The following is a 15367-nucleotide window of genomic DNA, read 5'->3' on the forward strand; positions in this document are numbered from 1 at the left end:
TAGTTTAAAAATGAGGCTGTGCTTCATTTAAATGTTTTGAGAGCATGCAGCCCTTATTCAGTTGCAAATCAGGTGTGAGGTAAACATTTCACAGCACTTTGAATTTCATAAAAGTTGGTCAACTGACACAACTGATAGAGAAATCTTCCTCCCAAAAAATTAAAGTAAGTCCTTTTGAATTCTAATCCTCTTGCAAGGGTTTGTGAAATGGATTTCTTCTTTCTACTACAAGCTGCACCTTTTTGTAGGCTGTCTCTCAAGAGGTTTGATTGATCAGCTTGCCAGTAGACTCCTTTCTTTTCAAGCATGCACTGCCTAATACAGTCTGAGCTGTTGCTTTCCTGGCAAATTAAGTTCAAGTTCATGCAAATAGAGAAGTGGCTAACTGGTGGTATGAGTGAATTACCCTTTGCTCTTTCACCTCTGGGTCACAGCTGCAACTTAGACTCATTAATCAACAATGACTTCAAAAATCCATGGGGATTATCCAAGTTGTAACAAGGGAGCTAGTTATATAACATCATTTAATATCAATTAAACCCTGGAGCAACTTTGAATTATTGCTGTTTTGCCTTCAGTAATATGAGGCTGGTTGAGACTCAGGGCATGTTATTGTGATGGCTGTTTTTAGTCTAAACTACCTTGTTTTTTTAAGGAATGTGGTGGCTCAGTGGCTAAGACACTGAGCTTGTTGAACAGAATGGTCAGCAGTTCAGTGGTTCATAGCCACGCAATGGGGTGAGCTCCCATTATTTCTGCCACCTTCTGCCAACCTAGCAGTTTGAAAGCATGTAAAAATGCAAGTAGAAAAATGGGAACCACCTTTGGGGGGAAGGTAACAAACAGCATTCCGTGCATCTTTTGACAGCACTGGCTGTTAGGTTTTGAAACGGAGATGAGCACCCCCCCCTAAAGTTGGGAACGATTAGCACATATGTGTGAGGGGAACCTTTACCTTTTACCTTTTTAGTTTTTTAGTTTGTTTTTAGTTTTTCAACCTTTTAAAAACATTTATTTAGGTTTTGTAATGTGCCCAATGTCTACTACAATGGGTAGCTATACCCAACTTAAATGAAAGTTTAAATTCAAACGAATGAATAAAATATTTGTAGAGCATACAGTAGATATTAACTCCATGTTCTTGACAATTAGCTTTCTGTTAGATGGATATTCATATTAAAATATGAATGTATTTTCATTTATGTGACTTAGACTTTTCTTATTTATTTACAGGCAATCATATGGAATCTCATTTCGTGGCTGAAAAATATGAAGATCTTTTATCAAAATAATGAAAAATATGCAAACTGCTAATTCTACCTACATTTGAGTGGTTTTTTTCAGGTATGTCTGAAATATACATTTTTATTTGAAAATGAGAAACACAAACAATGCCTTTACATAAAGTCTGAACAGAGGCTTATAGAACCACATTTTTATTACTAAAGTTTCTTTCTCATGCTAGATATGGTTTTAAATTGTGGTGAAAATGATAGAGTTCATTAACAAATAAAAACATATTCATGTACTGGACTTTTTTATGCCATTGAATTCTGGATAAAAGCAGTAGACTCTTAGTATGAAAGAAAAAATGAATTGGTGACTAAGTCTTTTTGAGTTGATTTTAATAAGGACAAGGTGAACAAAAATAAAAGCCCATAAGATTTTTAGAAGAAATCCCACAATCTAGCAAGGGGATCCAAATATGAAAATTATGATGCTGAGGATACCTCCCTAGGGTTTGGTCAACTTGGGAATATTCTTGCAGAATTGATAAAAGCCACTATTTCTACAAATATTTTTCATTTCAGCATTTTAACTTGAGAAGGAAGGACCCCTTTTATTACTATTGCTTGTTCATTCTGGAAAATTAACCAGAGGTTTATATGGATAATCCCACATCAACATTATGCTATTTTTAAAATATTATTCCAGTGTATTTAATTATTTGTGTCTCAATTTAACATAGTGAACATACGGTATAGTATCAACTAGAAGCAATTCAAGGCCTATACACAACTCTTTCCTTATTTATAGATTTTCTTAGGAGTTCACAAGTAAGGATTAAGTTTTTCTTGGGCATGACTTTTTTTAATAATCAAACCTGTTTATGTTTCCTTTTTAGTGAAAATGGGAAATTCAGACAGCCAATACAGTCTTCAGGGAACCAAAAATCACACTATATCTACACCTGCTACCAAGCAGAAACCCTGCTCTCTGAAAATTCATGGCATTCATTCTAAAGATGAAAAATCCTGCTCCATACGTGGGTGGAGCCACAGTTCCAGTAATGCAAACTATAAATCCCGATCATTTGCCAGAAGCTGCCTTTCTCATTTTAAGAGTAATCAGCCTTATTCCTCAAGACTCAGTGATACAGTAGTGAACGTATCTAAGAGTAATAGCCATGCAAAGCCCAGGACTCCCACATCAGAGAACTATAGTCAGGGGGCTAACAATGCATTTCTGCCTGAAAATGGTTTTCACTACATTGGCTTTGAAACTACCAACAACTACGTTCCTTCCAAGGAATATAACGGACATTTCTTAAATTGTTATGGGGAAAAAGAAAGTTCATCACCAGATGACAGAATGAGTCCAAAAGTTCTCATCAAGACATTAGGGAAGCTTGATGGATGTTTGAAAGTTGAATTTCACAACATTAGCAGTAATAGTAGCGTTTCTAGAGATGAATCCAGTGAACCAGTCCAACTCTTAAGATACTTCCCTACTTCAGAACCTGAAAAGAATAACATGCTTGAAGGAAAAGAATCTTCTAGTACAGATTGTGCTGAAAGCCATCATCTTTCAACTACTGATTCGAGACTTAGATCCAGTAAAGGGAGCTCCATTAGTTCAGAGTCGTCATGGTATGATGCTCCATGGGGCAATAATGGAGGGATAAATGAACTAGATGTGTCATACATATCCAGAAGCATTCCAGAAGCAAGAATCCAAGTTGATTTCTCCCAGAATGACTGCAAAAAATCATTGAATCAAAGTTCATCTCTTTCTTCCCTCCGTGATTTATATGGGGATTCAAATCTAAGAAGTTGCCAAGCCTCCAATATCGGATTTTCTGCAGATTACCTCAATTTGCATGCTACTTTAAGCAACAGGGTTTCATTTACCTCTGCCATAGATGTTCCTTCTAAGGTGGAGCACAGAGGATCTCCACAGTACTCTTCCTTCACTCTGCCTTGTAGGAAATCTAGAAATCTTAATGAGGATGCAGCTAAGAAGGAAACTTTAAAAAGCCGAATGCGTCGGATTAGTGACTGGACAGGAAGCCTGTCAAGGAAGAAGAGGAAGCTACAGGTACATGGAATTTCAAGCTTAAAAAGTTACCTGAAATATGAATTTTGGATTCTTCATTGCAGGGTATATGCTTAACATACTGTAGATTCTTAAACTAGACAACTCCTACTCCATTGTGTCATTGTTTCAGAGATATTTCCTTACATAAACAGGGAAACAGAATGACCATGGAATGACCACTGCAAAAATAAAGCAGTGGGAGTGATTTCTGACTTCCTGCTGGTTTCCTTATTGAGTTTTCTTATGGGAAGTTGATAGGGAGCATCAGAAATCATCTTCCCTCCTCCCTACTTCTTTCCTTTTCTCCCTCCCTCCCTCCTGTCATTCTGTTGTTTTCTTTCTTTCTCCCTCTCTTCCCCTCCCCAGAATTCTTACCAACTTCCCCTTTTATTTATTAGCCTGGGGGGTGAAATTATATGCCCCTCAGAGAGGGTTCGCAATTTGGGGGGTCCTCCTGGATCCGCAGCTGATGTTAGAACATCACTTGTCAGCTGTGATGACCAGGGGGGCCTTCGCCCAGGTTTGCCTGGTGCACCAATTGCGACCCTATCTGGACCGGGAGGCCCTTCGGATGGTCACTCACGCCCTCGTCACCTCAAGATTGGATTACTGTAACGCGCTCTACATGGGGCTGTCCTTGAAGAGTGTTCGAAGACTCCAGTTAGTCCAGAACGCAGCCGCGCGAGTGATAGTGGGTGTACCTAGGTACACCCACGTTATACCTATCCTCCGTGAGCTGCACCTTCCGGCAGGCCTGGGGCTGTTGATTTTGTCCAGCCCCATCCTAATTGGTGAATGTTGTGGATCTTTTAATGTTGTCTTGTTTTTGTATGTCCTTCCCTTTCCCTTTTTACTTGTAAGCCGCCCTGAGTCTCTTTGAGAGTGGGCGGCATACAAACTAATTAATTAAATAAATAAATAAATTCAATTGTATTCCACCTTTATTATTTTTTTATAAATAACTCAGTGGCAAGATCTGGCTCTCATGGCTAAGGCAGGATTTGAACTAATGATCTCCTGCTTTCTAGCCTGATGCCTCAACCACTAGACCAAACTGACTCTTTGCTTGTGGGAAGGTTGTAGGAAGTTGTAGGTCCAAAGCCACCAGATTGTGGGAGATTTCTTGCCCCTGAAAATGAGTGTTTGTGCATGAATGTACACTAAGCAAATATTTAAAAAAAATGATTTTTCATCTTCTGCTTTTTATATATGGTAAATGACTTTTCTGATGTAGCTAGAGAACAGTGATGGCGAATGTTTTTCTGCTCGGGTGCCAAAAGGGCACCAATAATGCAATACCCTCCCCCCGGTGCATGCGAGCACCCCCTGTGCCCTCCCCCATGCATTCATGCAGGCCTCACTGAAGCCTCTGGACTTCTGGCAGGCCCATTGGGCCATTTTTCACCCACCCCAGGCTTCAGGAAAGCCTCCGGAGCCTGTGGATGGTAAAAACCAGGCCCAGCAGGTCTACTGGAACTTCCGTTGGGCCTGTTTTTCACCCTCCATAGGCTCCAGAGGCATTCCTGAAGCCTGGGGAGGACGAAAACGGTCTCCCTCGCTGTCTGGAAGGCTGAAAATGCGTGCTGGAGCTGACATAGGGCAACGCCTCACGTGCCCTCAGATATGGCTCTGTGTGCCATCTGTGGCACATATGCCTTAGGTTTGCCATCACGGCTATAGAATGTTAAATGTTTATATGCTTAGTAGATTAAGTAATTTTCACTTACTAAATATTTTGTCAATAAAGATATGTTATTTTAAACTTTTCTATAACTATGTCAGACAGGCACACTCTGTTCCAGCTCTCCTGACAGCTCAATTCAGAGCTATCTGTTCAGGGAAATTTTCACAATGGGAGTTAAGAATAATAATTGTGTTATATTATTGTTTGCTTTTAAACTGCAACCCTGAAAGGAATTCTGTATAAACTTGACACAAGATCCAGGAAATGAAGTTTGCCAGTTTAAAATTAAAATCACATGTAAAGTATTCAATTCCAAATGGTTAATGCTCTAGCCTTATATATATGTAAAAAAAAAATGGGCAATCACTGTTAGCATAAATGGATAACATATAATTTTGCTCTCATGGAAAATTGCACTTGTTTAAAGCAGCAAACTCAATGTTCTAATAGTATTTGCTAGAGAAGCATGGCTTAGAAATTCTGGGTAAAAATGTTTATAAATATTAAAACTAATGCACAGTCTTCTAGTATGACAACATTAGGTTCCTTTCCAAACGACAGTTCAAGAATTTCATTCTGGCAAGTGAGGTGTAGCCCTTAGCAAGCAAATACCATAGTAGCTATGAATTGTTGGCCATTAAAAAACCAATGGGCAGCCTATATTTTATAGATAGCTTAGCTTTAAGACTTGGTGCAAGAGTTTCAGATAGCTAAAGAAAGCATATTGCCCAACCACATTTGTGTCAGTCCTATTCCTGTTATCCTTATTATATCAGCCTTCTGAATGTCGCAATTGATATAATGGAGCTGATGGAATAGGAGGAATGGGGTGCAGAATTGAAGAATAAAGCAATTTATTTTTATTCTGTACAGAATAAAGCAATTAAAGGGATGTGTCATCTTGCATGTTTGATTGCCTTTGTATGCCAGGCAAAATGAACCCAGCATTTCCTGGGTTATTCATTCCTGGCCCTTCAAGATTTGGATGTTTAAAGTTAAAAAAAATATAAAATGCATAGGTAGGAACCATATTAACTGTATATAACTTGCTTAATTAAAATTGAATTTAAATATACATTTCATGTTGGCTTGCTCACTTCTTTTTCCTGGCTCGTTTGACTGGCATGCTCTTCAAAGTTTCTGTGGCTAGAAAACATTGGATACCTCTGTTGTAATGGAAGAATTGCATAAACCAATCCCTGCTTATTGCTTTCCCTTATGAGTGCTTTGGTCTCCCTCATAGCTAATCTTAAAAAACAGAAGAGTTTGTGAAGGAAGGTGCTGCAAGGAAAGAAGGAAGGGCAATAGACTTGGAAGGAGTTGTGCTTATTTATGGGTGTTCATTTTGGTATTGAAATGGATGCCTTGCGAGATGTATGCAGCCATAGAACTAAACTCAAGAGGGTTCAAGGCAGTATTACATAGGATTTCAGGAAGTATTGTGCATGTTTGCTTCTCCTTCATGTGTATCAAAACTCTCCAGAAACTTTAGGAAAGAGAAAGCAAGGTGGCATCAAATACAAGACTAGGAGAATAAATTCCAGATCATTATTGCATATTGCATAGATACGTTCCAATAGGAAAAATCTTAATAAAAGCTTAATAGTGATGTTTTAAGTAAGGCTTACAGGTAGTTCTCAACTTATGACTGGTTAATTAGTAACTTTTGGAAACTAGGATGGACCTACCTTGGAGCTATACAAAGTTCTGATAGTCGCCCCTTCCCCTGGCAATACGGCTGCATTTGTTTTCATATATTTCCTATATCAAAATGGCAAGATACTATCTCACTGATTTGTGATAATTATGATCAAGCAAGAGTCAGCTATCTATGGCCTTGAAACTTGGGTTACCCCAGGCTATAGACCTAATAATCATAAGTAAAACTGGCATGGAAAAGTGTATTTTATGTTACCATTGAAACTAAATGAATGTGACTTTATTTAGTTGCTGACAGAGAGATCCCCTTGAAATCATGTAAATGTGCTCTTGTGTACTCCACAGAAAGAGTAAGTTATGAGTGGAATAATATTGATTAGAAATAGTACCTCTGCACTGGTGAGATCACAATTAGAATACTGCGTCCAGTTTTGATCACTATGGTACAAAAAAAAAAGGTTAAGATCCTGGAAAGTGTGCAGAGAAGAGCAAAAAAGATGATAAAAGGTCAGGAGGTTAAATTGCATGGCAGATGATTGAGGAAACTAAGTATGCCTATCAAAGAGAAGGATTGGGGGAAACATGATAAGTTTTCTTCATGAGGGGCTGTCACAAAGAAGAACTGACTGACTTATTCTCTAGGGGAAATTTTTTGACAGAGCTGGGGTTGTCGATACTCCTATTACCAGATGTTTTCAAGAATAGACTAGACAGCTGGGTTAGTATAAGGCTCCTGCCTTGAATGGGAGGTTGGACTAGAAAACCTTAGAGATCCCTTCCACCCGTATGATTCTAGATGATTTGGAAACCATATAGATACAATAATATTGGCTGTAAATATGTTCTTAAGTTGATCAAAGAATTGTGATAACATTAGCAATACCCTAATTTAAAATAATCCAAAATAAATTCTGGTTATTTTTTCAGTGCAAAGAGAAGTAAATAAACATCTAATCCTTAGGATGATTTTTCATTCTGCTTTTGACAGCAGATCTCATAATGTCAATGACTGTATTAAGAGATCATCTATAAACTATTTGAATTGGTGAACTCTGATATTCCTGGTATAATCACATCCTTCTAATGTGTTAACTTTACTGCACTGCTTAATCTGCATAATGCACTATAATTCCAACAAATTGCAGTAAAGTTTTATGAATGAACTTATTAGCAGCAGATACATATACACACACACGTGAAGTGAAGCATTGCTACTTGATCACTGTGTGCCAGTTAATTGTGCCACTTTTCCACTTTTCCAGGAGTCAAGATGCAAAGATTCGAACGAGTATTTTGATACTGGATATGAAAGCCTTTCTACAGACCTTTTTGCTTCTTCCCATTTCTCTGGTTCTCTATGGTCCCCGAGCTCTGGCCAGATTTTGCCCCAAAGAAGTGAATCAGCTAATGCAATAAGCAGTGACATCCTAAGGCAAAATATTTATGAAAATTTCATGCGAGAGCTTGATCTGAGCAGAACCAACGTTGAGAACACAGACTCTTCTATGGAAACCGAGGACTCGAGCAGTGAGTCACTCAGCTCCTTGGAGCACCTGGACCTGCTGTATGAGAAGGAACAAGGAGTCATCCGTAAAGCTGGGTGGCTTTTCTTCAGGCCCCTTGTGACCCTACAGAAAGAGAAGAAACTTGAGCTAATAACCCGGAAGAAATGGAAACAGTATTGGGTAACATTAAAAGGTCAGCCACAATTATAAACCATCTTTATATTTAATTCATACATAATAATAATCTTTCTTCATCTAATTTCTAGCTCTTATCTGTAACCACTTGTAAAATCTATTCCATGTTAAGTAATATTCTGTGTCATCTTTGTCCTTTATTTTTAATGTCAATCTGTCCATCTCTGCAGCCTAATATATGCTAATATAATTAACAGAATTATAAATAAGCTAATATAAAGAGAAATCTAGTTAAATTATTTTGTTACGCTATTATTATCATTACTAATATATGTGTTAATATTTTTTTTTGTTTTTTCTTTGCTTTTTTAAAAAAATAATATGCTCGGACAAATACACTTGTGTATTTGTACAGCTTGTGATATTTACTGTTTTGCAATTCGTTTCTAATACATTTCAGCCTCTGTTACAAATATCCGTTGATAACATTAACAGGCTTATTCATTCAATTTATTGAAGTACAAATACTCTTGTGATAGCAAAAGTGGCTGAATTATTTCCAACCACATTAAAGGGGTTTTCCACATAAGGACAAGTTTCTGTCTCTTCACAATTGATCTCTTTTGTAGCTGAGCTGATCGATTACCTGCTCAGTTGTGAAGCAAGGGGGGAAAAAGCCAGTTCTGCGGTATTCATTCTAAAACTGCAAGACAGAGTTTTTCATCCTGAGTTGTCCCCACTTGTCACCCTTGTAAATGTCAAGGAGCTATGGGGTCTTGCCACAGTTTTGCTATACTTTTTAATTGGAATGTCTTTTTTTCCCTTGCTACAAAAACAAAGGCAGTGAGGCAGAGGAAAGGATGAGACCAAATCGATCATTCATGAACTGGATGCCAATTTTTATGCCTCCATCATTGGTCACTTAGAGGGAGTACTGATTGATTCATGAGCCCTAAGCACTGTCAGGAGTGTAGTGGTGAAGATATTCCTTATGTGCCATGAAAATGTTTCTAAGGAGTTGAGAGGTACAGTCAGATCTGAGTTCTCCACCTCCTGTTGTAAAAGCCACTTGTGAATGGTTCCACTCTGTTTGGAAGTTTCTACTGAAAAAAAAAAGGCCAATTATGTCCCCTCCTCTTTATATCCAATATTTAGAAGTATCTAAAATCTTATCAGTTCAATAGGAAGGAAGAAAATAGACTTATTTTCCAGTAAATATAATATTAGTGAAAAATACTGAAAAATTAGAGCACTATACAAGTCATGACTAATCAAAACACATTGCAGTGTAATTGCCTTTTGTGTCCATAAATGGCATGAAGGGGGTATAAGACAATGATGGATGTAGAACTAGGTGGCTGACATGACTCCAGTGTTTCCCAAGAAGAATGCAGCCATATGCAGTTTGGGAATAATGAACCGTGATGGTGCAGTGGTTAGAATGCAGTACTGCAGACTACTTCGGCTGACTGCCAGCTACCAGCAGTTGGGCAGTTTGAATCTTTTTGGTTCGAGGTTGACTCAGTTTCCATCCTTCTGGGGTCGGTAAAATGAGGACCCAGATTGTTTGGGGCAATATGCTGACTTTGTTAGAGGTGGCTGTAAAGCACTGTGAAGCGCTTATAAGTCTAAGTACTATTGCTATTTGCTTCCATATAGTAAGGGCCTTCAGATAATAAAAGCGAACCTTGTTTAAAGTTAAGTTGGCTGGTTGCCTTCAAAGTTATCCATTCTGACTTAAAACCCTCATTTTTAGTTCATATGTGTAATGAATAAGCTGGCAATGATTATGTAGCATTTAAAAAGATGCTTTGTCTATATTTAGTATATCCTGTTGCAGCATCTGCTTCAAGGCTGGGATAAATTGGAAAAGGAATATGTTTGGGCAAGATTTGCTTATGTTGAAACATACATACATACATACATACATACATACATACATACATATGTTTCATGTTCATGTTCATGTTTATATATATATAAACATGCATCTCTTAAGTATGAGATGTAGAGGCTTAATAGTCAGCCAGGCCTATTGACAATTGGTAGCTATGGAAGAAATAATACTGGATTTTTCTGACTCTTTATTGAATTTTATAGTACAAGAATAGATCAGATTTGTTTTCAGGAAATTTCAGCATATTTCTACACAGGAGAAATATGTCTTATTTTATAGCTTGATGAGCCTCAATATGAAATATTTGCACCTGAAATTTTTATTAAGATCACAGGTTCACTGATACTGCCAATTCTTGTACAAGGCTTTTGATAGTTCCTACTACTAACTAAATTATGTCAGCCACATAGATGGAGCTATGAAATTTCTGGAAGTGTTAAAAGTAGGGTTTTTTCCCCAAATTAACAAATCAAAAATTTTACAGAATTTGAAAAAAAAACATTACTTATATAAAAATTATTTCACTACTTTACAAAGTGTTTAAGTGCCATTTGATCTGGCATTTGATATAAATAAGCTTGTATAACATTCACGTTTATTTCATTTAGTTGCAAATATTACTGAAGGTTATTTTATCAATTGCAAACTAAAATTATAATTTTAGGGATAAATTATTGTACAGTATACTTAAAAAGGGACATGGTGGCTCAATGGCTAAGATGCTGACCTTGTCGATCAGAAGGTCAGCAGTTCAGTGGTTTGAATCCCCAGTGCCGCATAATGGAGTGAGCTCCCGTTACTTGTGCCAGTTTCTGCCAATGTAGCATTTCGAAAGCACGTAAAAAATGCAAGTAGAAAAATAGGAACTACCTTGGTGGGAAGGTAACAGCGCTCCGTGCTTTAAATCATACCGGCCATATGACTACAGAAAGTTTTCGGACAGCGCTGACTCTTCAGGTTAGAAACGGAGATGAGCACCACCCCCTAAAGTCGGAAACTACAAGCACACATGTGTGGATCTTTATCTTTATACTTAAAAAGGAACTCTTACAAGAACTTCACATTTTGATGCATAAAATATTTAATCAGTCTGATTTTCTGAATCTGAAGTACTGTGACATTATTATATTCAGTATCCATTTCTTCTGTTTCTTAAAATCATATAACTTCCATGCTTCTGTAAACTATAATAAGATTAGCTTTTTTACTTTTTACATGTTTGTGTGTATGTGCCTGTGTCTATGTGCAGTGTCAAGCCCTTGCGACCAAGTACCAGTGAATTGATGACGTAAAAATGATTGATTTATTGTATATGTGGGGTACATAGTACACAAGCTTCATGCTGTTCTTAAAAAGTGTATGCTGTAGTGTTCCTCTTGTGTTTTCTTGACCTGTATTTAATTTATCAGTGCTTAGAAAGATTGCAACCATGTGGTCAGCTGTCAAAGTAAATTTATTGGTGTTCTGAGGCTTCTGTAGGCTTAAAGCACTGCCAAGATTATTCCTTTAATATGGAAGGGTGTTGTTGTTTTTACATCGATGGTGCTTAATTATTTCATCTGAGCAAGGGGCTACATTTCAGGCATGTTCTGATTGTAAGTCAGTATATTATAACCTGACCTTGGGGAATCAGCCTCAAGAAGTTCATTGTGTCTCATTTCTGGTAATTCTCCTTAAACAAAAAATAGCTATTCAGCGGCCTGAACTCACATCAAAAGGCAAAAAATAAACCAAACTGATTGCTTCCATGTTTCTCTTCTTATTGGAGAGTTATTCTACATTAATTTTTGTATTAATTGATACAAAATTAAATCTGTATTTCAGAGGATGTTGGTATAATTCGGCACTTTTTATTTTATTTTATGAAGGATGCACTCTACTGTTTTATGAGACTTATGGGAAGAATTCCATGGAGCAAAATAATTCAGCCAAATATGCTCTGTTTGGAGAAGACTGTATAGTGCAATCTTGCCCAGAACACCCAAAGAAAGAGAATGTCTTCTGCCTCAGCAACTCTTTCGGAGATGTCTACTTATTCCAGGTATTCTTCTACTATATAATATCTTTGTTCATTATCAAAGTATTAAGGTCCACAACGCTGAATTTTTGCACTATTTATCTGTCTATCTATCTGTCCATCAGATTTTGTCCACTACCAATTGGTTGACTCCTGATGAGTTACAGTCAGTAATTTGTAATAAGATATTTATTGTATAATCATTCAAAATTATGCAATCAAAAATTAAAATCAAAGGCTAGGATCAAAAGATAAAGCTCTAACAAGAACAAGCCAGAGAAAATTGATATTTAACACCAAACAGGCCTGGATAATGAACTTCCATTCAAATTTCTGGTCCATTCTTTTCCAACCTAAGCAGCTATTAAATTTGTGGATTTTTTGCTCTAATCATTATAACAAATTGCTGAGCAGGCTGGGAAATTCTGGGAGTTGGTTACATAAGAATTAAGAGAAAGACGTTGATTGATAAAGCTATCATTAAAGAATTCTTATATGATCTAATGCTATGAATTTGAACCAAATTCATTAAGTGTGCATAATTATGTATATAAAGAGCAACTTACTTTTGGTTGATTTCTTTTGGAGAATATATATGCATTATATAGGAAAGGTAGACCTTCAATGGGTGTAAAAAAGAAGAAAGATGTATTTTTGAAATTATGGTTCTATTCATGTTTGTTACATATACAGATTAGGTTCATAGTACCCCTGTGCATTTGATAGCTTGTTTTTGAAACTCAACAACATCAAAGAAGCCCATTGTATTAATTGATAATTACCTCTATCCAGCTCAATTAAATTCTAGACACGATTTATCTCTAAAAATAAATTTATTTTTGAGATTCACTATGGAGGTAAGTTAGAATATAGATATTAGACATACATTAGATGTTACAGAAATCCTTTTAAAGCTGTACCTCTTTACATCCTGCTTTGATGAGTGTATTTTGAGCTATAACATAATGATACTTTCAGAAAATTGAGACTCTGCAATGGCAGGATTTGTAATTGGCATAAAAGGTGGTGGAAAGAAATACGATAGTTACAATCTTAATTCTGAATGTAGTAGAAAATATTTTTTTACACTCTCTATAGGAAAATTATTATAGTATTATAGTATTTTTTTTTACTATATTGGTCTAGTATTTTCATTTAATTTTATGTATTACCAGTCAAAAATGCATTGCCTGGAAATAAGAGTGCCACTTAAAGTATCATGGTTGTGTTGGACTCAATCTGCGTTTCTTGTAATTGGCAAGACAACATGTCTTCTAATATTGATAGTTCAGTTTTCTTTGTTCCACAGATGGGCTGCTGAGATAGAAGTGCCAAATAAAGGCTACCTCAGAAATCAGTTAATATCAATAGGAAGTTAACTAAGTTAGTATAAAGCAGGCATAATGACCGGCAAGAAAACAGGGTGACTGGATCACAATGTTTCTAAATGTTGTAATGACTGCATTTTTCTGTATAATCAACTTTATGTAGCTCTTGCACTTTCGTACGTTTTAGGCTGTTAATACATTACAGAGAAATTTAGGAGATGGCATAAACTGCTATTGGACAGTCACTGAACTTGTCTTCCTGCTTCTTTATTTGCAATAATGTTCAGTACAATTTCCATTCAATTGTATTTTTTGAAATTAAGCTAAAGATAGGTTATTTAATTGCCATCCTCGCAGTCAAGCATCCTGTGATGAATTTAATCTTTTATACAAAGTTTTTTCTTTTTAGATAAAGCCTAATAATTGTTAACAATGACAACTGCCAATTTTTCAAGGCAGTATTAGTATAGAAAAAGCCTTTCATTCGTTTGAAGGGGGAAATTGTGTGCTGTCATCGTGGAATTGATCTCTGTTGTCCATTGGTTGCGAAACTTGGTAAGTTGTATTTTAGCATTCTGTTTATAATGTTTGATTTTTTTAAAAAACACTCTTTTTAGGCTACCAGCCAGACTGACCTTGAAAACTGGGTTACCGCAATACATTCTGCTTCTGCTTCTCTCTTGGCAAAAAAACTTGGGAAGGAAGATACAGTCAGATTGCTGAAAAGTCAGACTAAAGCCCTTAACCAGAAGATTGACATGGATAGCAAGATGAAAAAGATGGCTGAACTCCAACTCTTGATTGTTAGCGATCCTAAAAACAGGAAAGCCATAGAAAACCAGGTACTGTGAAGTTGATTAACCTTCTGCACATTTATCATTGCAAAATGTCTCTTCTTTAAGTATGCCGTTTGTTAATATTTTTAGGCTAGAAAGCAAGCGTTTTGAAGACAATGTGTTGCAGATGAGGAAATCACTGTTGCGGTAGAATTGACTGAGCATGTGTTTAAGGAAGCTATCATGGGTAACTGTTCTTGGCACTCACTACTTGCACATGTGGAAGTAGTTATTTCTGTACAACTCTGAAAGAGATACACGAAAATATTCACATTCTCTTGTGTAATTTGGAAGAATCAACACAAAACAATCCTGCTGCTATCTGAACTATTGCCACCAGACATATTATACCCTCTGCTCCAAAGTCTTTCTGAAAAAGTTCTGTCTTCATAGCTTTCCTAAATTGTAGTTGGGAAGGGAGCATTTTAATCTCAGGGCAAGTTTCCAAGCAAAGATTGGGAAGTGCTGTTTCGGGGCTACTCTAACTTTGTGGAGGGTCACCAGCATGTTCTCTTGGCCTGTACCTATTAGGTACATATTTTACCTGGAACAGATATTCTTGAACTTACTAAAGCACTTTATACGAAATAACTAGCAATTGAGTTAAGGCTGGAGCCTGAGCGGTAAACCAATACAGTTCCTGCAATATTTGTGTTTCTACCGTATCGTCTTGCAGCAGTCAGCAGGCATCCAGTTGCATTTTGCATCTTTGTAGCATCCCAGTTCTCTATAAGGCCAGCCTCATGTCAAGGAAATTGTGGTAATCCAAACATGAATCGATCAAGACATGAGTTCTACTTCCTAAACCATCTTGGTTCAGGAAAGGCTGCAGCTACCGTGTTTTCCCGAAAATAAGACAGGGTCTTATTTTCTTTTGACCCCTGAAATAAGTGCTTGGCCTTATTTTTGTGGTGCAGGAGGCGGTGAGCGTGGTCACCTCATGGCTGCATGGATATGTATTGCTGTAAAATAGTATCTCTGATTCCCA

General features: G+C 36.9%; 1 protein-coding gene across 1 annotated transcript in view; it reads left to right on the top strand.

Moving 5' to 3' along the window:
* Positions 1 to 15367, top strand: part of TIAM2 (TIAM Rac1 associated GEF 2) — a 175462-nt gene that overhangs the window by 75617 nt on the left and 84478 nt on the right. Inside the window, exons 2-6 of the mRNA XM_032215642.1 lie at positions 1234 to 1344; positions 2126 to 3318; positions 7924 to 8359; positions 12067 to 12239; positions 14161 to 14385. Coding sequence (XP_032071533.1) covers positions 2131 to 3318; positions 7924 to 8359; positions 12067 to 12239; positions 14161 to 14385 — 2022 coding nt within the window. The 5' untranslated portion in view covers positions 1234 to 1344; positions 2126 to 2130. The remainder of the gene's footprint in view (positions 1 to 1233; positions 1345 to 2125; positions 3319 to 7923; positions 8360 to 12066; positions 12240 to 14160; positions 14386 to 15367) is intronic.

This window comes from Thamnophis elegans, chromosome 4 (assembly GCF_009769535.1).
Source record: "Thamnophis elegans isolate rThaEle1 chromosome 4, rThaEle1.pri, whole genome shotgun sequence".
Classification (NCBI taxonomy): domain Eukaryota; kingdom Metazoa; phylum Chordata; class Lepidosauria; order Squamata; family Colubridae; genus Thamnophis; species Thamnophis elegans.